The sequence below is a fragment of the Ciona robusta genome, chromosome 13, assembly GCF_009617815.1.
Source record: "Ciona robusta chromosome 13, ASM961781v2".
NCBI lineage: Eukaryota > Metazoa > Chordata > Ascidiacea > Phlebobranchia > Cionidae > Ciona > Ciona robusta.
Genome location: NC_143247.1, coordinates 776,920 through 803,061, shown reverse-complemented (window position 1 = coordinate 803,061; position 26,142 = coordinate 776,920). Strand labels below are relative to the sequence as shown.

At 39.4% G+C, this 26,142-nt stretch overlaps 2 protein-coding genes across 3 annotated transcripts; one reads left to right on the top strand and one right to left on the bottom strand.

The window, feature by feature from the left end:
- Positions 1–7,238, top strand: LOC149725606 (uncharacterized). The gene is made up of 10 exons (XM_089891425.1): positions 1–133; positions 2,330–2,719; positions 2,774–2,865; positions 3,137–3,265; positions 3,319–3,744; positions 3,879–4,001; positions 4,698–4,803; positions 5,418–5,470; positions 6,200–6,314; positions 6,717–7,238. The coding sequence occupies exons 2-10, from the start codon at positions 2,365–2,367 to the stop codon at positions 6,800–6,802; spliced, it is 1,485 nt and encodes a 494-aa protein (XP_089747551.1). The 5' UTR covers positions 1–133; positions 2,330–2,364; the 3' UTR covers positions 6,803–7,238.
- LOC149725605 (uncharacterized) lies at positions 7,018–25,787 on the bottom strand. 2 transcript variants are annotated; one of them, XM_089891423.1, is made up of 26 exons: positions 25,684–25,768; positions 22,840–25,629; positions 21,923–22,086; positions 21,539–21,661; positions 21,304–21,353; positions 18,984–19,121; positions 18,387–18,528; positions 18,296–18,330; positions 17,685–17,813; positions 15,775–15,904; positions 15,242–15,326; positions 14,455–14,563; positions 13,809–14,034; positions 13,406–13,687; positions 12,924–13,041; positions 12,536–12,728; positions 12,069–12,140; positions 10,933–11,003; positions 10,569–10,687; positions 10,082–10,269; positions 9,675–9,765; positions 8,961–9,097; positions 8,445–8,508; positions 8,203–8,224; positions 8,007–8,131; positions 7,018–7,425 (listed from the first exon to the last, which is right to left on the bottom strand). In XM_089891423.1, exons 1-26 carry the CDS (start codon positions 25,751–25,753, stop codon positions 7,246–7,248), a joined length of 5,853 nt encoding a protein of 1,950 aa, XP_089747549.1. In that variant the 5' UTR covers positions 25,754–25,768; the 3' UTR covers positions 7,018–7,245. The 2 variants fall into 2 exon arrangements, with proteins under 2 accessions (XP_089747549.1, XP_089747548.1); XM_089891422.1 differs by having other exon boundaries at positions 22,840–25,787.
- Between the last annotated feature and the right edge of the window lie 355 nt (positions 25,788–26,142).

Here is a 26,142-nt window from a genome sequence, read left to right as displayed (position 1 = left end):
CCCCAAAACAGGGGAACCCCCAGCATCACCCCCTCCAAGACCTGCCCCTCCCCGAAAATCCCCCCACCCGCTAAAGTTGGCCCCCCACGTCCCACCCCCCCAGTAAGGAAAGCAATTCAAAATGATCCACCAAGTAAGTGAAATAATTTAAACAAATTGACTTTGCTTTATTATTACCCTATTACCCTACCAAGTTAGTGAAATATTTAAATATTTAGCATTATTGCATTTATTGGTTTAATTCATCATATTTGTGATTCAGCATTAATTTGCGAAGATATTTAAATAAATAAACCCAGCTGCAAACCTAACATTGCTGACGATTGGTTTAGTTTATTTATTTGCTTAATGTTATTTTTAACACTAGGTGTCAGTCATGTCACTGTCCTGTTTTCTTATTTTTAACGTAGTTACATGTTTTTGCTGACACCCATAGTTGTATTTCATTCATTCATATTTTCTGGATATTTTCCATATTTAAGTTTTCTTGAAACTAATAACAACTGTTGTAACAATTGGTAATTATGATGTCACAATTTAAAGTGAACTGCTATGATATCATAATGCTATCTATCGCATCACAATAAACCCTGCAGCGAAATATTTCTAGGTAAAAAGTTTCAACGAAAAGTTAAATATCATAACGGGGTTGTTTCTATGAAGTATTGTCATTGTGGTGTCTTGCGATTATGATGTGTGTGTTAGTGTTTGTGTGTGTATCTTGTTATACATCATGTATATGTTTATAAGTTGTATGTATAACTTGTTTATATTTGTGTGTGTAAAAAGATTTTGTGTTTTTTTATATGCATGTTGTGTGCATGTGTAATGTGTATAAGGCTTGTATGTAAGTGTATATACAACCCACGTATATTAAATACAACAAGTATCATGGAATCCATCTTATATATTAATTAAAATAAATAAACACCATGTATATGATGGTGTATTTACAACCATCTAAACACCATATATATATGATGGTGTATTTACAACCATCTAAACACCATGTATATATGATGGTGTATTTACAACCATCTAAACACCATGTGTATATGATGGTGTATTTACAACCATCTAAACACCATGTATATGATGGTGTATTTACAACCATCTAAACACCATGTATATATGATGGTGTATTTACAACCATCTAAACACCATGTATATGATGGTGTATTTACAACCATCTAAACACCATGTATATATGATGGTGTATTTACAACCATCTAAACACCATGTATATATGATGGTGTATTTACAACCATCTAAACACCATGTATATATGATGGTGTATTTACAACCATCTAAACACCATGTATATATGATGGTGTATTTACAACCATCTAAACACCATGTATATGATGGTGTATTTACAACCATCTAAACACCATGTATATATGATGGTGTATTTACAACCATCTAAACACCATGTATATATGATGGTGTATTTACAACCATCTAAACACCATGTATATATGATGGTGTATTTACAACCATCTAAACACCATGTATATATGATGGTGTATTTACAACCATCTAAACACCATGTATATGATGGTGTATTTACAACCATCTAAACACCATGTATATGATGGTGTATTTACAACCATCTAAACACCATGTATATATGATGGTGTATTTACAACCATCTAAACACCATGTGTATATGATGGTGTATTTACAACCATCTAAACACCATGTATATGATGGTGTATTTACAACCATCCAAACACCATGTATATGATGGTGTATTTACAACCATCCAAACACCATGTACATTTTAACCACGCTACCATATAAGGAAACCACTTCAAACACTTGACATATTTCAGCCATTGTTACGAAACAAAGATAAACAATCAAACTGCTATCGTTAATATAATGGAATGTCTGTGACATCACAATTAAACTGTTCCAGAAGCTTGATATGTAGATTGTGTTTGTATTATGACATCACTAAGCTAGCATTATGACATCACAACTAGTTTTATTATTGATTGTTTGCAAACTAATTAAACAACAATGGTGTAATTATGATGTCATAATGTTATATGAACAAACACAATGTCAGTATAAATATTGTGTTCCATTCACCACCAGGCATAATATATAAAGTGTTTCCGATACTTTGGTATAAAATATTATTTAATTCCAACATTCGTCGGCTTTTTTAGATTTTGTCTTTTAATTTGTCAAACCCTGATGAAGTGTTGCTGGGTGGCAAACAAGATATTTCAATATAATTAATTAAATAAATAATTTCATAAACCAGCAAATATGAAAGTTGTAATTTTTTTTACATTAATCACATTATGACATCACACAGAGGTAACAAAGCGTCGAGCTCCGATCAAACCGACGATGCACACCAAGGTACCTGATGATGTCATAAAGAAAACTGGTGATGTCACAAACGAAACTGGTGACGTCACAAAAGAAAATGATGATGTCACAAAAGAAACTGGTGATGTCACAAAAGAAAATGATGATGTCACAAAAGAAACTGGTGATGTCACAAAAGAAACTGGTGATGTCACAAAAGAAAATGATGATGTCACAAAGGGAAATGATGATGTCACAAAACAAACTCATGATGTCACAAATGAAGGTGGTGATGTCATAAAGGAAGTTAATGATGTCATAATTGATCCTGATGACATCATAGATGAACTTGATGACATCATCGAGTTACATGACAGCAGCCTTACAAGCGTTGGTAAATATGAGCGAGCCTGAGGTTTGTGGGAGGTTGCTAACCTTGTGTTTGTAGATCATGTTCGTGATGGTTCACGTGATGATGAAACTCATGATGATTTGAATCACGTGAACGGGGAAGGGGTTCCACACAAACCAGTGAGACAGGTATGATGGGACAAATATATACAACAGGGGGTGTTGGGGTAATCGGACAACTCTGGTTCCAGGCCACCGACAAGCACCTCGTCCGTATAGAATACCTTGTGTTCAGCTTCTTAGTCAGGAGGTTTTTAAGGGGTTGTCTAACTAAAGTTGAACATAAACGCTAAATCCTATATATGATACAACATCAATGTTTCATGTTTTATTCATCACAAAAGTTGCCCCGACCCGTTAACTTCGTTGTTATGGTTGATTAACTTCATAGAAATCACAGAAACATAAACCGGACGTACTCATTGTTGATGATGATGACATCATAATCACCGATGATGATGTCATAGACCCGTCAATCTACAGTGACATCATAAAGGAGGGAAAGGAATATTTGATGTTGGAAGAAATGGTGATTTCTTTGTTTGTTTTTGTTATTTTTTTTAAATTTCGTTTGTTTTGTAGAAATATGAAAAACAGAAAGATAATGTACAAGAAGAAAAACTACAAGAAGAAAAACAACAAGAAGAAAAACAACAAGAAGAAAAACAACAAGAAGAAAAACAACAAGAAGAAAAACAACAAGAAGAAAAACAACAAGAAGAAAAACTACAAGAAGAAAAACTACAAGAAGAAAAACAACAAGAAGAAAAACAACAAGAAGAAAAACTACAAGAAAAGAAACAAAAAGAAAATAAGCAAGAAGAACATAAAATAGAAATTGCCTTAATAGAAAAAGAAACAGAACAAAACGTGCAACAAGAAGAATTACAACAAGAAGAATTACAACAAGAAGAATTACAACAAGAAGAATTACAACAAGAAGAATTCCCCCCACCACCATTGTTTTTGTTGGATGGGGAATTCCCTGTTATGGGAAATAGAACAAAGGTAAAAAACAAATATTTTTTGAAATATTTCTTTTTTAATGTTAAGTCAGTAGTGTTATCAGTAAGGTGCCCTGATTTCCTCATGTGACATAGAAACCAAAATTTATTTTTTTCTTATTTGATTTCTATGATTAGTTGGATGATCTTGAATACGAGAGCGTTTCACTGCCCTCTAATGGTGGGAGCATCACAACGATTCAGCAGAATATCGATGAGTCAGCTAAACTTGATCGCAACGCAAATAACTTCCCTAAACAGGTAATTTAGTTTTAACGAGATTTAATCAGTGTTGCCACCATTGTGGTGTACGTTCATAGTGGTTAGCATGTCTGCCCTAACCCAGAGGTTATGGGTTCAAGGCTCGACGCTGCTATCATTGTGCATGTGTGTCCTTGGGCAAAACACTTAACGCCAAACCCTGTCAATGCTGCGTTATATGTGGCAAGCAGATCCTTTAAGTTCACAAACAAAAAATATCAGAAGATTTCTTTATAGTGAGACACCATCATGGTTTGCCGTTAAGTATCTTGTCCAAGGAAATGCCTGCGTTTAGAATTCCATATAAAACAATTGCCAGAAGATCTCTTTCAATCCGAATGTTTAATTTTAAATAATTTGCGATAAGTTTTATCAAAATATGCCTGATGGAAACAACATTTATAAGTTGCATACGTGGTAACTTGTAAGCGGGCATTAGGTGTATAATAAAACACCTGTGTTATAACGACTGTCGTTTTCCGGCCATGCGAGGATAAATAAGTTACATTCATTCATGTTTTAATATTTACAACAGTAAAAAACAAAACATAATCAATTAAATACAAATTCCACGACCAATTTAGCCTGCATGTTGGCAACAATATATACAAGGTTTAATTTTAAACAAAGTTAAAAAATTTTCTTTTGTTTAAAACCTTGATTCCTATTATAACTAACCACCACACGATGGCGCAGGAGAGCCCACTCACCGAAACTGACAAAACAGCGATCGAAATCGAAAAACTGCACGCCCAAATAAGAAGAATGAGAAACTCACAGAAAAAGAAAGAAAAAAGTCAAAGTAATTTTCAAATATACAAATTATACATATATATGGTATATTATGTTTGTTTAACTGTACCAAGCACTTTTATGTGAAATAAGTTTATGTATTATTATGTTTTATAACAGTATTCCTTTTGCCTTAAAAAAGAAAATAAAAAGTCAAAGTAATTTTAAAAAAAATATTTTTTTTAAATATATAGTAGGGTGGGGGAAGATGGGACACCTTTTCATTCTATTTTCTCGCCCCATTTGGTAATAAACAAAGAAAATTCAAAGAATTATAAAACCGTATCCTCACGTCTCTCATAGACTGCTGTTAGTTGTTTAAAACACAATCAGGATATTTGGATATTCTATGTTAAAGATGTCCCATCTTCCCCCACCCTACCATACATTAAGTTGTCCGAACATTATTTGTCCACTTTTATTAAAGTAAGATAAGGTGTTCAGTCCTTTTACAATCTGTGCCAATAAAATATCTCAGACCCACTACCTGTCCACCACTGTTATTAATTCTGTGTATTTTGGTTTCGTATGGGTAAAGCGCCCCATGGGGGTTAAGGCCAAAGTTTGCTTGGTAAACTTGGTAAACTGTAAAAAAGTCACTGTAACCTTGCTTATTATTAACAGATAGAAACACGTGGCACCCGGGATCACTAGTGTTCGTACCAAAGAATACTAATGTAAGTGACCAACATCCCACAAATGGGAGATTAATTTTATTCCTTAATTACTAGTGGAGAGTTAGTATTGTTATCTCTTTTAAACTTATCGAGTTGGTGTAGATATTTCTCTACACCCCCCATATATTCATCTAATGTTTTGGCAAAGTGGATAGCATGCCTGGCTCTAACTAAGAGGTAATGGGTTCAAGGCTCGACGTTGCCACCATTGTGGGCGTATTTGTCCTTGGGCAAGACACTTACTGGCAATTTCTCCAACCCAGTGGTCACTTATGGGTTGTTCAAATTATCAGCCAGACTTTAAAAAAAACTAGTTTAATGTATTAACATTATGTGAAAATCATGATAGTAAATTGGCTGCTTCATCAGAGTAGATTTACCATATATACAATTGCACATTCAATAAGGAGGCAAACCATTATGTGTCCAAAACTTATACCTAACATGCATTTTTTACTTTGTTATTTTTGGCACAAAATGGCAACTAATTTACTATCATGCTGTTCACATATTATGCAATACATCAAATTATTATTTTTATGGTGTTTAACTACTTAGCTCACTGCAGCCACCAAGTGGTTGCCTTCTTAAGGAATAAACATTGCTACGTGGCAGCAAGAAGCGATACGGTTTGTTTGTCCTGCCAATGTTTAAAATTTTGCCAGCGATATATTTACCTCATGCTTACTGTCGAGTATATTATATTTATCCTCACACATACTGGTGCAGACCACCCATAAAGACATTGAAGTTGCCCCAACAACCGGCATCGAGTTATCCAACGATGGTGAAATTAAGAGGAATAAGCAAAAACCAAACAAAGAAACGACAAACGAACAACCAGGTTTGTGTTTATTGTTATGTGTGGGTGTAAGTTGTGTGTTTTATACGTCGTTATAACAAGGGTGTTCTGTTTCATACACCTCGTTGCCACGAATGTAGCTTTGTGGGTGATTTTTTATGTATGGCTGACAATTTGGAAAACCTATTAGTGACCACTGGGTTGGAGAAAAATAAATTATTAATTACTGATTCAAGGCACATCCCTGCTACCATTGTTGGCGTATGTGTTCTTATGCCAGACACTTTACAGCAATTACTCCACCCCGTTCATTATTGAGTTGTCTAAATTGTCAGCCAAACAGAAAAACAACCATCTACAAAGTTAGAATACGTGGTAAATAGGTGTCTTGTGGGTACAAGTTGCGCCATACATGAAATAACCACTCACTTTACCCCCATACAGCCCCACGTGGTAGGCCGACCCTACCAAGTTATTACAAGAAGTTTCTTGGAGTGAAAGCTTTTACTGCAGGGGAGGAACAAAAGTAATTTGTTTAATTTTATATTCGGTGACCTTTGTTATACAAATAATTTAACGTACTTTTTATTTTTGCTGTGGAATAATTTTGTGACCGATGGTTTTTGCCAAGGTATTTTGATTGCGCATCACTGCTTATATCTCTGTAATTGATCCTCGCCAAGTATCCATTATGTTTAACTATTACCAGTGTTGCCAGTTAGTTTTCCGAATCATTGTCGCAATATTCACATCTAGCCGTAGTTTATTTGTAAATTTTCTGCAGTCGACAATATTTTAGCAGTATTCATGATGTCATTAATGCTACTATGATGTCATAAATGGTACATTGTCATATATATCTTCCATTGTGAATAATAAACAGCATTATGACATCATCACCACTATTTACAAACACAAAAGTCAAGTTCAAAATAGCAAAGGCAGATCAAAAAAAAAACTAATAAATTTTTTTTTAATCGTCAACAAATCCGGAATTGACGCGATAGCTCCGTCGTTTTCGTCGCCGTTGACGACCATCGTCCTCGTCTTCTGATTCGCTCGATGACAATGAGGTATCTGTGATGTCACCATCACCGGCCTGGTACGAAGCAATCTTCTCGCGCAGCGCTCGGTGGAAAGTTATTTCGCGAATCTAGAAACGTAGATGTTATGTTGTGTGCTTGGGAATAAATACGCGGCTGTTAAACATACATTGCTACAATGCTACGGATACATGAGTGGGATTCATTCAATCACGGGTGTTAACTAAACACTCATATAATAACCAGAGTTGGTGGGTTCAAGACTCAACGCTGCAACAAAATGCTGCCTTGGGCAAGACACTTAATGACAATTGCTCCAACCCAGTGGTCACTAATGGGTTGTCTAAATTGTCAGCTACAAGCTGTACATTAAAACAATCACCTACAAATTTACATACGTGGTAACTTATAAGCGGGCACAAGGTGTATGAAACAGAACACCCGTGTTATAACGACTGTCGTTGCCCCACCATGCGAGGATAAATAAGTTACATACGTGGTAACTCGTAAGCGGGCACAAGGTGTATGAAACAGAACATCCGTGTTAAAACGACTGTCATTGCCCCGCCATGCGAGGATAGATAAGTTACATACGTGGTAACTTGTAAGCGGGCACAAGGTGTATGAAACAAATCACCCGTGTTATACCCCATACACACCAACTTAAATACACAAGCCAGAATATTCTTACATGAAAATGAACGGCAACAAACTGAAAGATAAAGAAACCGACAATGAGACCCGCCCATACACCAACCAACAACGGGGTATTGTTCTTTATCCATGATGTCATAGATTCAATACATCCAGGTCGACCTGTGATGTCATAATGATATTCATTGTTAAATATTCTATAAACACAATAAGGTTTATGATGTCATACTTACCACCACTTCCAAGGCAAACATCCTGAAAAAAAGGTTTTTTTTGTTAAAATTTTAAGACAAAAAAATATTGAACAAAAGAAAGTTTAAAGCAAGGTTCAATCTCAATGTAAAGTCCGGAGGTTTTAACTAATTTGTGTTTTTGTTGCGGAAATATTGTTTGTCAATTAGTGAAATAATTAATACATTAATAGAAATATTTATCCACGACTGGGGAATTATTATATTTTATATTATTTCTATACCTGGTTGTCATCACAGCAAGATGGGGGTAGAGAGCAGTTGATTGGGTTCCTGCAATCATAGTCTCTGTAATGTATTGGAAGTTGTAAGTGTGTAATATAACAAACCTTGATGGTAAGCTTTGTAGATAGGGATGTAACTTGTACGAGTTACCACGTATGTTACTTTGTGGGTGGTTATTTTACTCTACGGCCAACAATTTAAGCAACCCATTAGTGACCACTGGGTTGAAGCAATTGCCGTCAAGTCTCTTGCCCAATCACACATACGCCCACAATGGTAGCAGCGTCGAGCCTTGAACCCTCAACCTCTGTGCCGGACACAAGTAATAGATACCTTGTATTTATTGAAGCTTATTTTTATAAACAATGGTTTGTTCTAGTAATATGATCCAGGAAGCCAGGATGGTCACATTGTATATAAACAGGGTGTTGGGGTAATGGGGCAACTATGTATTAAACCCAAGGACCCCACCCATGCAGAAACATGACCCAACTTGCCCCGACAAGATGGCTCACCTGTTCCGGTTCCAATCCGTGTAATTAACGGATCCGCAACAAAGGAGCATTGTTTGAAGTCGGTCGACCACGAAGGACGAGGCTTTCCGGTTGGTCGAGTTGTACGTTGATATCAGCGAAGATAACGAAGTTGTCGTCTGCAGGGGGGAGTTATTACATTGTAATGTGTGCGCTAGTTATAAGTTAACATTAGCTATAAACATGTTGTCACACATTTTGAAAATCCATTTTTACGAACGCCCGACTTTTTCCAAAAAAATTAGACAATGGGTATCAGTGAGACCTAAGAAACAATTTGAAATCAAAATTTTGTGTGGCCCCAGCTAAAGGATTACCAAATGGATGTAAGCTGACAATTTGGACCAAATTTAGAAAAATATTGGCAAAGATAATGATGTTGTCTGACTTGTTTATCCTCGCATGCGGGGTAACGACAGTCGTTATGATTCCGGAATTTATCAAATTATATAAATATGTTTATTTATCTCCGTGAATACAATAGTGAAAATCAAATTAATTTAAACAATGAAGAGAAGGGAATTAGCAACAAAACAACAGTCGTTAAAAGTTTAAAACATGCAACGGGTAGAAACTACTAAAGCTTCAAATAAAACATGGCTGTTAAATCCTACAATACAATATAAATATAAATAGAAAAAGATATTTTTTTTCATCTATATAGGTAAAAAAAAAATATATTGAACACAAACTTACGAATTGTGAAACTTGTGGCCTCAATATCCAGAAGGCGATCCCACCAGCAATAAAAAGAATGCACAAGATAATCAGCATTGTGATGTAACACCTGTGTATTATGACATCATAATTAAAACTGTTGGCATCATCAGTGCTTGTAAAAGACTGAGTAGACTTGGTGAAACATCTGCTATAGTATAATGAGTCTATACTCGATAATTGTAACCTTGATATTCATATTTAAGATTGATTTTGTATTTAAAGATTCTGTTTAAATAAAGGCTTGATGCCATTATATGTGGAATATGTATGTATTATATTGAACTACTCCGCATCACAACTTACTTGATGACATCACAACTTACTTGATGACATCACAACTTACTTGATGACATCACAACTTACTTTATGACATCACAACTTACTTGATGACACAAACACTGTCCTTCATGATCCCCACGATTGCCAAACTTGTCACAAACGTCATTATGACGCCAACAATAAGAACAATGAACATTGGGTCAAGTATGAACAACTTCCATGTCTTGGGGTTACTTGAGGTCAAAAGGCTAATGAACCCCCATAACCCCAGACCAACCAAACATAAACCAACCTAAAATAAATTTGGTTGTTAAAAAAAAATATAAAAATGCTTTTATTTTAGTTAAAATGGAAAAGAATAAAATATTTTTTCAATTTAAAATTTAAGTCAACCAAATATAATAACCAATCTAAAATTTTATCGAATTGTTTAAATCTCAATTCAAGAAGAATAAAAACCAACTTAGTTTAATTAAAATATAAAAAACTGATCAAAAAAACAATTTTAAAGAAATTATTTAAATTTAAAAGTAAAAAAACATTAACAAAATTTGTATTTAAATTTTACAATAAAAATAACATATAACTTACAATAAGAAATATGATGTTTATGGCACATAGCATGTGCTTAATGAAAAGATGGCAACACGATGGTTTCAAATAATGACGTTTGTACCATTCCATATAAGGACTGCTGGATTGAAGGGTATCTGGGGGTCAAAGGTTAATTAACAATAGAAATATAATAAATATAATTTTTCACATTTATAACACACCTGGCACCAACAACATATACCAACAATTGCCAGAAGATCTCTTTCACACTTATAATAAACAATCACAAAGCTTAAATATCTGGTCCAACGACAAACATGCCCACAATAGTATCAGGGCCTTGAACCCGCTACCTCTGAGATAGAAATAAACTAAACCACTTCCATAACTAAACAATCACCTTTCGTTAAGACACGCTTGGATGATCTTCGTTTGATGTCATATTCAGATGGATCCGAAGACAATCGGTCTCTGTGATGTCATAATGTGAATCAGATAATATCAAATATATTCATCCTCGCATGGCGGGGCAACGACAGTCGTTATAACACGGGTGTTCTGTTTTATACACCTCGTGCCCGCTTACCAGTTACCACGTATGTAACTTATTTATCCTCACATGACGGGGCAACGACAGTCGTCAAAACACTGGTGTTCTGTTTCATACACCTCGTGCCTGCTTACGAGTTACCACGTATGTTACTTATTTATCCTCGCATGGCGGGGCAATGACAGTCGTTATAACACGGGTGTTCTGTTTTATACACCTTGTGCCCGCTTACAAGTTACCACGTATGTAACTTATTTATCCTTGCACGGCGGGGCAACGACAATGGTTATAAACCCTGTACACCCAAAAGAACATAGATATCAGCAAATAAGGACAAGGCCGCCATCTTGTTTCCCACATGTTTCCCCGCTCAAACATCGTTGAACTTCACAAGTGAAACAGACATATTTGCTCATTTTTTGGCATTGTTTGGGTTATTTATGATACACAATTATATATATTTAATGTATTTGGCACCGGCATTGCATTAATTTTAAATATTTACATTTAAAAAGCGAATGCTTGAGTTTTGGTCTGCCTGTAAAATATTCCATTATTTTTATTCTGATGCATCGTAATTGTTTCCTGTATCCTATAATACAACTATGAATTAGGGATTTTTTATTTTTTTTTATGTATGGCTGATAATTTGGACAACCCATTAGTGACCACTGGGTTGGAGCAATTGCTGTTTAGTGTCTTGCCCAAGGACACATACGCCCACAATGGTAGCAGCGTCGAGCCTAGAACCCATTACCTCTGGGTTACAGGCAGGCGCGCTAACCACTATGCCACGGCGCCGGACTTGAACTATTGAACAAAAAATGGATTAAGGTCTAAAAAGAGTTAAAATACGCAAAATATCCACTGGCGCCCATGTTGATGCATTTCATGCCTCATGTGGGAAACAAGATGGCGTCCATTGACCATTGTTTTCAAACAATGGCTGTCCTTGGTTGTATATCTAATTATTTTGGTACACCCACCTGTTATTATCATAATTAGAAAGATCAATTCCGCTGTCACCACCGTGTCGTAAACCTTTCCCTTCGCTTGATCTGTGGATGAAACAACATAGGTGGGTTAACTAACAAGGTTCCACATTTCTTTGAGTGAGACCCTCAATGTCAGTGGTGTTTGGACACCTTGTGCTCTTATACCACCAAGTGTATCCCCCACACTATAAAGTCTCTCCACGTGTTTCCTTCTTATGCTCCTGGCACCTCCCTACTTCTCATGCACTCCCCCATCATGTGCATCTTACACATCTCGTATCTTGTGCCATATGTGCACCCACGTGCACCCCTGTGCTACTCGGGCCCATCAAACCCCATTACCCCCGTGTGTCACTGGTGCACATTGCATCACTTTATGCGCCCAACCCCAAAATAAATGCGTATTCACTATATGATCCATGTGCACCTCGTGCCACTTGTGCCACTCGTGCTCCTACCTTCGTCTCCTATCCATGGTTTCCACCTCAATGACCACGTGCTCGTCACTGATTGGCCGATCCTGGACAAAGTGGCTTTGTGATGTCACAACCACAGGTTCAATATGTTTGGGATGTTCAGGGGTATGTCGGGACAGGGTGGGGTAAATTGGGACACCCTGTTGTACCTCAACTTGCTGAGGAAGTTCTTGTTCTATAGAAACATATTAAATGGTAATACAGTTATAATCTATTTAATGGGGTTTCTTTTATTAAATGTACCAAGGGGTTAAATGATAAAATGTTTTTGTTCATCTTGTTAAAAATGGCAGTATGGAGACCGGTCATATTATACACCCGTTAATTTACACAAGTTACTTATTGTATAAAGTTATCATAGCTAGCCTACCATGTGTAATAGCAGCCACGGGTGGAATATCAACCACTCTGTGTTGCGGTGAACTTGGGTTGGTTGGGGGGGTCGTCGGTCTGTATGTGATCGCTGTCATCTCTGTCATTGGTTGTACCTGTCAATCAAATATTACCTATCAATCAAACACACCGGTCAATCAAAAACAACCTGTCAATCAAAAACAACCTGTCAATCAAAAACAACCTGTCAATCAAAAACAACCTGTCAATCAAAAACCTCCTGTCAATCAAATATAACCTGTCAATCAAACACAACATGTCAATCAAATATAACCTGTCAATCAAACACAAGCTGTCAATCAAACACAACCCATCAATCAAACACACCTGTCAATCAAACACCTCCTGTCAATCAAACACACCTGTCAATCAAACGCCTCCTGTCAATCAAACACAATATACTTTTATGAACCATTAAATCTTAATATTTATTGTTAATAAAAATAATTCATTTCTTACTTGTAAAGGTGAGATTTCAGGCTCCGATTGTTGTGGTATGATGATGTCATGACTTGGTGGTATGACATCACGATTGATGGCATCATTCCTAATATTAAGGTTGATAATGTTTGGATCCTCAGAGGGAAGAAGATTGATCCTCAAGTTACCATGGTTACCAAGCGTTGTTGCATCACTGTCCGAGTTTGGGGTGACGGAAACATGGATTTGGGGGGCTGGGGGAATTACCTGGGGTTTGGGAATAACCTGGGGTTGTGGAACTACTTGGGGTTCGGAAATTACCTGAAAAAATTTTGAGTTTTTAACAAAAAAAAATCATTGTTTTTATTAAAATGATGGTTATCTAGTTTTATAATAAAATAATAAAAAAACTAAAAGTAAACGATTTTTTTGTTTTTCTCACCAAATTCCCTTCCGACTTCGTTCTACTTTTGACCCTTGGTTGGAAATGGGGTTCATGGTGTTGGGGCTCGTAACCCCCATCTGGGTGAGTGGTTCCCCGGGTGACAAGGATCTGCGGTCGATCAACCACGAAGTGCGACGGAGCACGACGCTTCGATTCCGTGGTCGCTGAGAGCGCTGAAGGGTCGGTGAGCGCTATCGCCATCGTGTGGAGACTGGTGCGCTCTCTAGTGGTGAAAAGTAACGAAAGTTAAATTTAGGCTTTTTTAAATAATTAAAAAAATTATTAATTTTTTAAAACCTTAAAAAACATTTAAAGTGTCAAAAAAAATGTTTTTTAAAAATGCTTTAAAAGTTTTCGTTTCAAAAATAGATAAATGCAACATAGGTTTTGTTTACTTTTTCGGAAGAGTAGCGAAGATAAAATTAATTAAAATACCAAAGGTATCAGAATATGCAAGAAAACAACAATTGTTAAAATAAGTTAAAAGTAAAAATGAGAAAAAGCTTTAAACAAAAGTAAGGCAGATAAAAACCAACTTAATAATGTGCGTGTATTTATATGTAGCTGTGTACCAATCAAGATGCATTAACCCCAACCAGATCTTAACTAACCAATTTTTCCTTTAAATAAAATAAGAACTCACTTTGCGACAGGTTTATTTGCGTGAAGTCTCCGCGGGAAAGTGTTTCGGTTGCGAAGGTCGGTGCATATTTGGTAATCTTCGCTCACAATGAGGTTTGTTTCATCATCATCTGGGATTGTGATGTCATAATAACGCGGGTGTTGGTTATAAATTAAGTGTTTTTATTTGAATGAATGTAACTTATTTATCCTCGCATGGCGGGGCAACGACAGTCGTTATAACACAGGTGTTCTGTTTCATACACATCGTGTCCGCTTACAAGTTACTACGTATGTAACTTATTTATCCTTGCATCGCGGGGCAACGACAATCGTTATAACACGGGTATTCTGTTTATACACATCGTGCCCACTTACAAGTTACTACGTATGTAACTTATTTATCTTCGCATGGCGGGGCAATGTCAGTAGTTATAACACGGGTGTTCTGTTTCATACACATCGTGCCCACTTACAAGTTACTACGTATGTAACTTATTTATCCTTGCATGGCGGGGCAACGACAATCGTTATAACACGGGTATTCTGTTTATACACATCGTGCCCACTTACAAGTTACTACGTATGTAACTTATTTATCTTCGCATGGCGGGACAACGACAGTCGTTATAACACGGGTGTTCTGTTTCATACACCTCGTGCCGCTTACAAGTTACCACGTATAAAATAACCCCATATTGACCAGGAGCAGTTGCATTTAATGTCCTTAAACACATTAATATAAGCTACCAGGGTTCGGAATCAAGCTTTAACCTATTGGCATCACCATAGACATCTAATATATTTACCTTTCTTGGTTCTGGGGATTTCCCAGTCAGTCTCTTGATCAGCAACAGTATCGTAAGGCGTGATGTCAAAATTAAGGGGGTTTACCTAAATTGAGATAAGGATGACATCATGGGAATAAATGCTGACTCACCGTTGAGCCTCAGCGTTTTTACTCAAGATCAATTACTCTGTTTAACAATGTTTGTTTTAAGATATGACAGTGAAGATCGAATTAATTAAAACAAACAAGAGATTGAAATTAGCAGCAAAACTACAGTCGTTAAAACACGCTATATGCAAAGAGTAAATTTACAGCAGCGAAAACAATGTTACAGGTAAAATACTTGAGAAAAAACAATTTACAATTGTTAACATTTTTGAAACCTTTTTACTGTGCATGGTATTCCATGTTCGTTGTTTGTAAGGCAAACTTTGGAGATAAAAACTACTTAATAGAAACCAAAAAAAAAATTTTCTAGTAATTCTATGTTTCGTCCATACAACTGGGATCTTATGTTGCGATAAATAAACAAGTTAATGGAAACCAACGAACCTCTATCCTGCTTTCGACCTCTGTGTGGTCGGACTCCGATGCCGATTCGAAGTCCGTGTAGTCAGAGGGATAAACCTCGTTAGCCGACAACCCATCCATCTTTCCAACACTAGAGGGAGGTACTGGGAATCTGACATAGAAATAATATATGTTAGGATTGCATGGTCTCATGCATTCTGTCAATTAAGGTATTTGTTTATCCTCGGGGTGGGAAACCAAGGGGTTTAATACACGGGTGCTGCACACCATACATGGTGGCTTCATACACCTCATGCTCGCAGTCGAGTTATAACACGGGTGCTGCACACCATATATGGTGGCTTCATACACCTCATGCTCGCAGTCGAGTTATAACACGGGTGTTGCAAACCATACATGGTGGCTTCATGCACCTCATGCTCGCTGTCGAGTTATAACACGGGTGCTGCACACCATATATGGTGGCTTCATGCACCTCATGCTCGCTGTCGAGTTATAACACGGGTGCTGCACACCATATATGGTGGCTTCATGCACCTCATGCTCGCTGTCGAGTTATAACACGGGCGCTGCACACCATATATGGTGGCTTCATGCACCTCATGCTCGCTGTCGAGTTATAACACGGGTGTTGCAAACCATACATGGTGGCTTCATGCACCTCATGCTCGCTGTCGAGTTATAACACGGGTGTTGCAAACCATACATGGTGGCTTCATGCACCTCATGCTCGCTGTCGAGTTATAACACGGGTGCTGCAAACCATACATGGTGGCTTCATACACCTCATGCTCACTGTCAAGTTATAACACGGGTGCTGCACACCATACATGGTGGCTTCATACACCTCATGCTCGCTGTCAAGTTATAACACGAGTGCTGCACACCATACATGGTGGCTTCATACACCTCATGCTCACTGTCGAGTTATAACACGGGTGATGCAAACCATACATGGTGGCTTCATACACCTCATGCTCGCTGTCGAGTTATAACACGGGTGTTGCAAACCATACATGGTGGCTTCATGCACCTCATGCTCGCTGTCGAGTTATAACACGGGTGTTGCAAACCATACATGGTGGCTTCATGCACCTCATGCTCGCTGTCGAGTTATAACACGGGTGCTGCAAACCATACATGGTGGCTTCATACACCTCATGCTCACTGTCAAGTTATAACACGGGTGCTGCACACCATACATGGTGGCTTCATACACCTCATGCTCGCTGTCAAGTTATAACACGAGTGCTGCACACCATACATGGTGGCTTCATACACCTCATGCTCACTGTCGAGTTATAACACGGGTGATGCAAACCATACATGGTGGCTTCATACACCTCATGCTCGCTGTCGAGTTATAACACGGGTGTTGCAAACCATACATGGTGGCTTCATGCACCTCATGCTCGCTGTCGAGTTATAACACGGGTGTTGCAAACCATACATGGTGGCTTCATGCACCTCATGCTCGCTGTCGAGTTATAACACGGGTGCTGCAAACCATACATGGTGGCTTCATACACCTCATGCTCACTGTCAAGTTATAACACGGGTGCTGCACACCATACATGGTGGCTTCATACACCTCATGCTCGCTGTCAAGTTATAACACGAGTGCTGCACACCATACATGGTGGCTTCATACACCTCATGCTCACTGTCGAGTTATAACACGGGTGATGCAAACCATACATGGTGGCTTCATACACCTCATGCTCGCTGTCAAGTTATAACACGAGTGCTGCACACCATACATGGTGGCTTCATACACCTCATGCTCACTGTCGAGTTATAACACGGGTGATGCAAACCATACATGGTGGCTTCATACACCTCATGCTCACTGTCGAGTTATAACACGGGTGATGCAAACCATACATGGTGGCTTCATACACCTTATGCTCGCTGTCGACAACAATTATTACCTGAAGTCGGACTCAGCGAGGGAGATCTCATCATCGCCATCTAGTGGATCTTGTGACGTAGGAAGAGAATCCTCGGGCAACCCGGACTTTCGCTTTCGAGCGTTTTTAACCGGGATCTCACGAACTAACCTGAGACAACAACATGATCCTCACTATCGTTTTCAAAAGTAAAAAAAAAATTTCTTATGTTGAAACACCATTTGCTTAACAGCAGTAAGACCTAGAACAAATTTAGTTTGTTTACTCATACTTTTGTGCATTCAAGATATATTTCAACCCACTTTTTTAGATAAAACTTTTATCTTGGGATTATGGGAAGAAGTGGGCACACAATTCCCGCTAACAACGGTGGTTATTCAAATTTCAAATTAAAAAAAAATACACTTTAAATTGGTAATAGGTGTAAAACAAATTACTGAAATACTAAAAATACTTTTATATACATATATATAAAACACTTAGTAAGAACATCTTTCTCAAATTAAGTAGGTGTGATTAACACAAGTTTGGGGCTAGGGATTTAAATTTTATGTGTGTAAACCATAAACCGTAAAACGACTGTGGTTACCCCGCCATGCAAGGGTAAATAATAAGCCAGAATTTTTACTTACATAATATCTGGTTCAGCATCTCGTATAACTTCTACCTGTAAACATAGAAACCTTATATTAAACATCCCCCATAGACATCATATAAACTCACTGGTTCAATGTCGGCAGCTAACTTCGCGAACGCTCCGGTCAGATCCGTCCTTAACTCCTTGTTCAACTGGTGGCTTCTTTTGTAAGATGGAAACAGTGTTTCCACAGGTTCAACTCTGTCATGTTGACCGCGTATCTTTAAACTGTAATTGTGCAACACTGGTTAGCTGGTTGTTGGTATATTGTTATTATCAGTGTAATGACATCATCAGTGTAATGACATCATCAGTGTAATGACATCATCAGTGCAATGACATCATCAGTGTAATGACATCATCAGTGTAATGACATCATCAGTGTAATGACATCATCAGTTTAATAACATTACTGGAATATTGACATCAATAGAGTAATGACGAATCCAGATTAAGTTTATATAATATACAACCTTCTACGTAGCCTATGAAACCCCATTCTGCTACCAGGCATAATGTAAGTAATCTTTCAACTGCTTATCTGGTATTAAAACATGGTGTATTCCCGACGCTTCGCCGGCATCCTGCTAAACGCATCTAATGATGCAACTGCATTGTTTGGCCACCAAGTTTATTTAATAAAGTAAAAAAACACAGTTTACCCTCAACAATATAAAAACAACCTGTTAGCTTCTAGTATAAGTTTATTCAGGTCGTCGTCCTCATGCACGCTGTCGTACGGATCCGATGTATCATCACCATGTGGTTCAGGTTGAAGACTTATCATCGATTGTCGTTTGTATGTGTCGTTCGCCGTGGGCCTGTAAGGTGTGTACATCATGCTCACTGTCGAGATATAACATGGGTGTCTTCTTATACACCAGACACACATGGTGTATTTATACACCTCATGCTCACTGTCGAGTTATAACATGGGTGTCTTCTTATACACCAGACACACATGGTGTATTCATACACCTCATGCTCACTGTCTAGTTATAACATGGGTGTCTTCTTATACACCAGACACACATGGTGTATTCATACACCTCATGCTCACTGTCTAGTTATAACATGGGTGTCTTCTTATACACTAGACACACATGGTGTATTTATACACCTTATGCTCACTGTTGAGTTATAACATGGGTGTCTTCTTATACACCAGACACACATGGTGTATTCATACACCTCATGCTCACTGTTGAGTTATAACATGGGTGTCTTCTTATACACCAGACACACATGGTGTATTCATACACCTCATGCTCACTGTTGAGTTATAACATGGGTGTCTTATTATACACCAGACACACATGGTGTATTCATACACCTCATGCTCACTGTCAAGTTATAACATGGGTGTCTTCTTATACACCAGACACACATGGTGTATTTATACACCTCATGCTCGCTGTCGAGTTATAACATGGGTGTCTTCTTATACACCAGACACACATGGTGTATTCATACACCTCATGCTCACTGTTGAGTTATAACATGGGTGTCTTCTTATACACCAGACACACATGGTGTATTCATACACCTCATGCTCACTGTCTAGTTATAACATGGGTGTCTTCTTATACACGTGACACACATGGTGTATTCATACACCTCATGCTCACTGTCGAGTTATAACATGGGTGTCTTCTTATACACCAGACACACATGGTGTATTCATACACCTCATGCTCACTGTCTAGTTATAACATGGGTGTCTTCTTATACACTAGACACACATGGTGTATTTATACACCTTATGCTCACTGTTGAGTTATAACATGGGTGTCTTCTTATACACCAGACACACATGGTGTATTCATACACCTCATGCTCACTGTTGAGTTATAACATGGGTGTCTTCTTATACACCAGACACACATGGTGTATTCATACACCTCATGCTCACTGTTGAGTTATAACATGGGTGTCTTCTTATACACCAGACACACATGGTGTATTCATACACCTCATGCTCACTGTCAAGTTATAACATGGGTGTCTTCTTATACACCAGACACACATGGTGTATTCATACACCTCATGCTCACTGTCTAGTTATAACATGGGTGTCTTCTTATACACCAGACACACATGGTGTATTCATACACCTCATGCTCACTGTTGAGTTATAACATGGGTGTCTTCTTATACACCAGACACACATGGTGTATTCATACACCTCATGCTCACTGTCGAGTTATAACATGGGTGTCTTCTTATACACCAGACACACATGGTGTATTCATACACCTCATGCTCACTGTCTAGTTATAACATGGGTGTCTTCTTATACACCAGACACACATGGTGTATTCATACACCTCATGCTCACTGTTGAGTTATAACATGGGTGTCTTCTTATACACCAGACACACATGGTGTATTCATACACCTCATGCTCACTGTTGAGTTATAACATGGGTGTCTTCTTATACACCAGACACACATGGTGTATTCATACACCTCATGCTCACTGTCAAGTTATAACATGGGTGTCTTCTTATACACCAGACACACATGGTGTATTCATACACCTCATGCTCACTGTCAAGTTATAACATGGGTGTCTTCTTATACACCAGACACACATGGTGTATTCATACACCTCATGCTCACCGTCGAGTTATAACATGGTTGTCTTCTTATACACCAGACACACATGGTGTATTCATACACCTCATGCTCACTGTCAAGTTATAACATGGGTGACTTCTTATACACCAGACACACATGGTGTATTCATACACCTCATGCTCACCGTCGAGTTATAACACGGGTGTCTTCTTATACACCAGGCATACATGGTGTATTCATACACCTCATGCTCACTGTTGAGTTGTAACATGGTTGTCTTCTTATACACCAAACACACATGGTGTATTCACACACCTCATGCTCACTGTCAAGTTATAACATGGGTGTCTTCTTATACACCAGACACACATAGTGTATTCATACACCTCATGCTCACTGTCGAGTTATATCATAAATACTTACCGATTTTTCTCTTTCTTTCCCTTCTTGTTTTGATTCTTATTATTTTTACCCTGTCAATCAAACAATAATTAAAAAAAACAAGAATATTAAAAAAATGGATAAAAAGACTTTAAGAAGAGACACATGGAGATGTTTCACTTGGTTTATCATCAGTGTAAAGAGAGCTGGGTAGTCCACACTTGTGTACAACTCATCATACACTGATGATGATTATGACATCATAATCTTAATTCACCGTATTTGTGAAGTCAATAATCCTATCCGGGGGTGGATGGCTCCCTCCGATGGTTCGTGATTTACTCGGAATGGAAGGTGTTACATCATCGTCCGACCACATGCCACGGCCCAAGCTTGCCGTCTGTCAATTGCAAAAGTTACAACTCCATTAAATGAGATTCTTACAAAAACTTCTTAACTAGTAAAAATAAAAAAGTCAAGTACCACGATTTATTATATTGATAAATCTCAACTTAAAAACTTTGGGACACCTCTTTATTTGTTGTAAAAAGTTCTGATGTTATGAGCTCATCCTAACCCATGAGCAAAATTAAAATAACCAAACTTAGCAATATAATGAAAACCCTTAATAAGAAAACACTTTAGAATAATAATTGTCAACCTTATCCTTAACATGAAATATGGAAGGCGATTTCTCCTTGGTTGGGATGCTGCAAGATTTTTCTCGGAGCTTGGGAGGAAGTTTTGGTGGAAGATCGACGAAGTCCTCCGCGCGTCGTGCTCGTAATGATTCATCCTGGAGGTCTTCCTGAGGAGGAGGGGTGGCTGGGGGGGAGGGGAGTTGTTTATTCTTGTACTTAATTAAAAGTCAGTTTCTTATTTATCCTCGCATGGCGGGGCAACGTCAGTTGTTATAACACGGGTGTTCTGTTTAATACACCTCGTGCCCGCTTACAAGTTACCACGTATGTAACTTATTTATCCTCGCATGGCGGGGCAACGTCAGTCGTTATAACACAGGTGTTCTGTTTCATACACTTCGTGCCCGCTTACAAGTTACCACGTATGTAACTTATTTACCCTCGCATGACGGGGCAACGACAGTCGTTATAACACGGGTGTTCTGTTTCATACACCTCGTGCCTGCTTACAAGTTACCACGTATGTAATTTATTTATCCTTGCATGGCGGGGCAACGACAGTCGTTATAACACGGGTGTTCTGTTCCATACACCTCGTGCCCGCTTACAAGTTACTACGTATGTAACTTACTTTATCCTCGCATGGCGGGGCAACGACAGTCGTTATAACACGGTTGTTCTATTTCATACACCTTGTGCTCGCTTACAAGTTACCACGTATATAACTTATTTATCCTCGCATGGCGGGGTAACGACAGTTATTATAACACGGATGTTCTGTTTCATACACCTTGTAGAATGCTTGTCATGTAATAGACCTTGGATTGATAGAATAAACAATCGGGTGAATTTGAAAATATTTTAAAATTTTAATTACTTTCCTTTTGACTTAATTTTATTATTTTACTTGTATTCCTAAAAGATAAAATTAAATTACCAGGCTTCTGTTTTTCCTCCCTTTCCTTCAATGCTTGCTTTAAATCCTCTGCTAGATCCTCCCTTGGAGATTGCTGATGCACAACAAGTGGTCCTCCATCCATCTCATCATCCGACGACTCTGAACTCTCATCTGATGATCCAACTTGAAAGGAAGCTGTCGTAAGGTTCATGTTTGGGTCCTCGTTTATTGGCTTCTCATCAACATTGTCAGGGGTAGGTGCTGGTATATCCATATCGGTTGGTTGGTTTTTCACTGGTGTTTCAGGGGCTTCTGGTTTCTCTGGTGTTTCAGGGGCTTCTGGTTCCTCTGGTGTTACAGAAGCTTCTGAATCCTCTGATGTTTCAGGGGCTTCTGGTTCCTCCGGTGTTTCAGGGGCTTCTGGTTCCTCTGGTGTTTCAGGGGCTTCTGGTTCCTCTGGTGTTACAGGGGCTTCTGGTGCTTCTGTTGTTTCAGGGGCTTCTGGTTCCTCTGGTGATTCAGGGGCTTCTGGTTCCTCTGGTGTTACAGGGGCTTCTGGTTCCTTTGGTGTTTCAGGGGCTTTTGGTTCCTTTGGTGTTTCAGGGGCTTCTGGTTCCTCTGGTGTTTCAGGGGCTTCTGGTTCCTGTGGTGTTTCAGGGGCTTCTGGTTCCTGTGGTGTTTCAGGGGCTTCTGGTTCTTCTGGTGTTTCAGGGGCTTCTGGTTCCTGTGGTGTCACAGGGGCTTCTGGTTCCTGTGGTGTTTCAGGGGCTTCTGGTTCTTCTGGTGTTTCAGGGGCTTCTGGTTCCTCTGGTGTCACAGGGGCTTCTGGTTCCTCTGGTGTTATAGGGGCTTCTGGTTCCTCTGGTGTTTCAGGGGCTTCTGGTTCCTTTGGTGTTTCAGGGGCTTCTGGTTCCTCTGGTGATTCAGGGGCTTCTGGTTCCTCTGGTGTTACAGGGGCTTCTGGTTCCTGTGGTGTTTCAGGGGCTTCTGGTTCCTTTGGTGTTTCAGGGGCCTCTGGTCCCTCTGGTGTTACAGGGGCTTCTGGTTCCTCTGGTGTTTCGGGGGCTTCTGGTTCCTCTGGTGTTTCAGGGGCTTCTGGTTCCTCTGGTGTTTCAGGAGCTCCTGGTTCCTCTGGTGATTCAGGAGCTTCTGGTTCCTTTGGTGTTTCAGGGGCTTCTGGTTCCTTTGGTGTTTCAGGGGCTTTTGGTTCCTTTGGTGTTTCAGGGGCTTTTGGTCCCTCTGGTGTTTCAGGCGCTTCTGGTTCCTCTGGTGTTTCAGGGGTTTCTGGTTCCTTTGGTGTTTCAGGGGCTTCTGGTTCCTCTGGTGATTCAGGGGCTTCTGGTTCCTCTGGTGTTACAGGGGCTTCTGGTTCCTGTGGTGTTTCAGAGGCTTCTGGTTCCTCTGGTGTTTCAGGGGCTTCTGGTTCCTCTGGTGATTCAGGAGCTTCTGGTTCCTGTGGTGTTTCAGGGGCTTCTGGTTCTTCTGTTGTTGCAGGGGCTTCTGGTTCCTCTGGTGTTTCAGGGGTTTCTGGTTCCTTTGGTGTTTCAGGGGCTTTTGGTTCCTCTGGTGTTTCAGTTTCAGGGGTTTCTGGTTCCTTTGGTGTTTTAGGGTTTTCTGGTTCCTTTGGTGTTTCAGGGGCTTCTGGTTCCTCTGGTGTTTCAGGGGTTTCTGGTTCCTTTGGTGTTTCAGGGGCTTTTGGTTCCTCTGGTGTTTCAGTTTCAGGGGTTTCTGGTTTCTTTGGTGTTTTAGGGTTTTCTGGTTCCTTTGGTGTTTCAGGAGCTTCTGGTTCCTCTGGTGTTTCAGGGGCTTCTGGTGCCTCTGGTGTTACAGAAGCTTCTGAATCCTCTGATGTTTCAGGGGCTTCTGGTTCCTCTGGTGTTACAGGGGCTTCTGGTTCCTCTGGTGTTATAGGGGTTTCTGGTTCCTCTGGTGTTTCAGAGGCTTTTGGTTCCTTTGGTGTTTCAGGGGCTTCTGGTTGCTCTGGTGTTACAGGGGCTTCTGGTTCCTCTGGTGTTTCAGGGGCTTCTGGTTCCTCTGGTGTTACAGGGGCTTCTGGTTCCTCTGGTGTTTCAGGAGCTTCTGGTTCCTCTGGTGTTTCAGGGGCTTTTGGTTCCTTTGGTGTTTCAGGGGCTTTTGGTTCCTTTGGTGTTTCAGGGGCTTTTGGTTCCTTTGGTGTTTCAGGAGCTTCTGGTTCCTCTGGTGATTTAGGGGCTTCTGGTTCCTCTGGCGTTTCAGGGGCTTCTGGTTCCTCTGGTGTTTCAGGGGCTTCTGGTTCCTCTGGCGTTTCAGGGGCTTCTGGTTCCTCTGGTGTTTCGGGGGCTTCTGGTTCCTCTGGTGTTTCAGGGGCTTCTGGTCCCTCTGGTGTTACAGGGGCTTCTGGTTCCTCTGGTGTTTCGTGGGCTTCTGGTTCCTCTGGTGTTACAGGGGCTTCTGGTTCCTCTGGTGTTTTAGGGGCTTCTGGTTCCTCCGGTGTTACAGAGGCTTTTGGTTTCTCTGGTGTTTCGGGGGCTTCTGGTTCCTCTGGTGTTTCAGGGGCTTCTGGTTCCTCTGGTGTTTCGGGGGCTTCTGGTTCCTCTGGTGTTTTAGGGGCTTCTGGTCCCTCTGGTGTTACAGGGGCTTCTGGTTCCTCTGGTGTTTCAGGGGCTTCTGGTTCCTCTGGTGTTTCAGGGGCTTCTGGTCCCTCTGGTGTTACAGGGGCTTCTGGTTCCTTTGGTGTTTCAGGGGCTTCTGGTTCCTCTGGTGTTACAGGGGCTTCTGGTTCCTCTGGTGTTACAGGGGCTTCTGGTTCCTCTGGTGATTCAGGAGCTTCAGGTTCCTCTGGTGTTACAGGCGCTTCTGGTTCCTCTGGTGTTTCAGGGGCTTTTGGTCCCTCTGGTGTTTCAGGCGCTTCTGGTTCCTCTGGTTTGGGTTTATTTAACTTGGCAGAATTTTCCAAACCGCCTACATTACTCATGTTATTCACATTTGAATCTGAAAATCAAAACTTTATTTAAAAAATTAAAATCAAAGTGACAACGACATTTAAAAAATATTCTGCCCTTTTAGGAAATTCCAAAAAATTAACCTTATAAACTGACACTAACAGTAATATTTATTTTTAAATTTTACGACACCGTGTACAATCTATGCTATTTCTGCCGTTGATATTATTATAGAAGAACTCTCACTCGCACTCACTATGTTTGTGTGAACGCTGCTGTCACTTCAGCTGAATTCTCGCCTTTTTTATTCAAATATTTTATGTCTTACCGTTTAACCAACGAATTTAGTTGTATTATAAGACTACGTGGGCTACGTTATTCTATTCGCTTTTTCAATTGTTTAGTATCAACAAATGTTTCT

Bases quoted from the DNA above. Each gene is read 5' to 3' on its own strand.
- LOC149725606 (XM_089891425.1), top strand. From the start codon at position 2,365: ATGCACACCAAGGTACCTGATGATGTCATAAAGAAAACTGGTGATGTC. The intron at 4,002-4,697 runs GTAATTTAGTTT...ACGATGGCGCAG, and splicing joins CAAATAACTTCCCTAAACAG to GAGAGCCCACTCACCGAAAC. The intron at 6,315-6,716 runs GTTTGTGTTTAT...ACCCCCATACAG, and splicing joins AACGACAAACGAACAACCAG to CCCCACGTGGTAGGCCGACC.
- LOC149725605 (XM_089891422.1), bottom strand. From the start codon at position 25,753: ATGAGTAATGTAGGCGGTTTGGAAAATTCTGCCAAGTTAAATAAACCC. The intron at 14,564-15,241 runs GTAAATATATTA...TCACAATCCCAG, and splicing joins AATCCCCAGAACCAAGAAAG to ATGATGATGAAACAAACCTC. The intron at 14,035-14,454 runs GTGAGTTCTTAT...TTTCACCACTAG, and splicing joins GCAAATAAACCTGTCGCAAA to AGAGCGCACCAGTCTCCACA.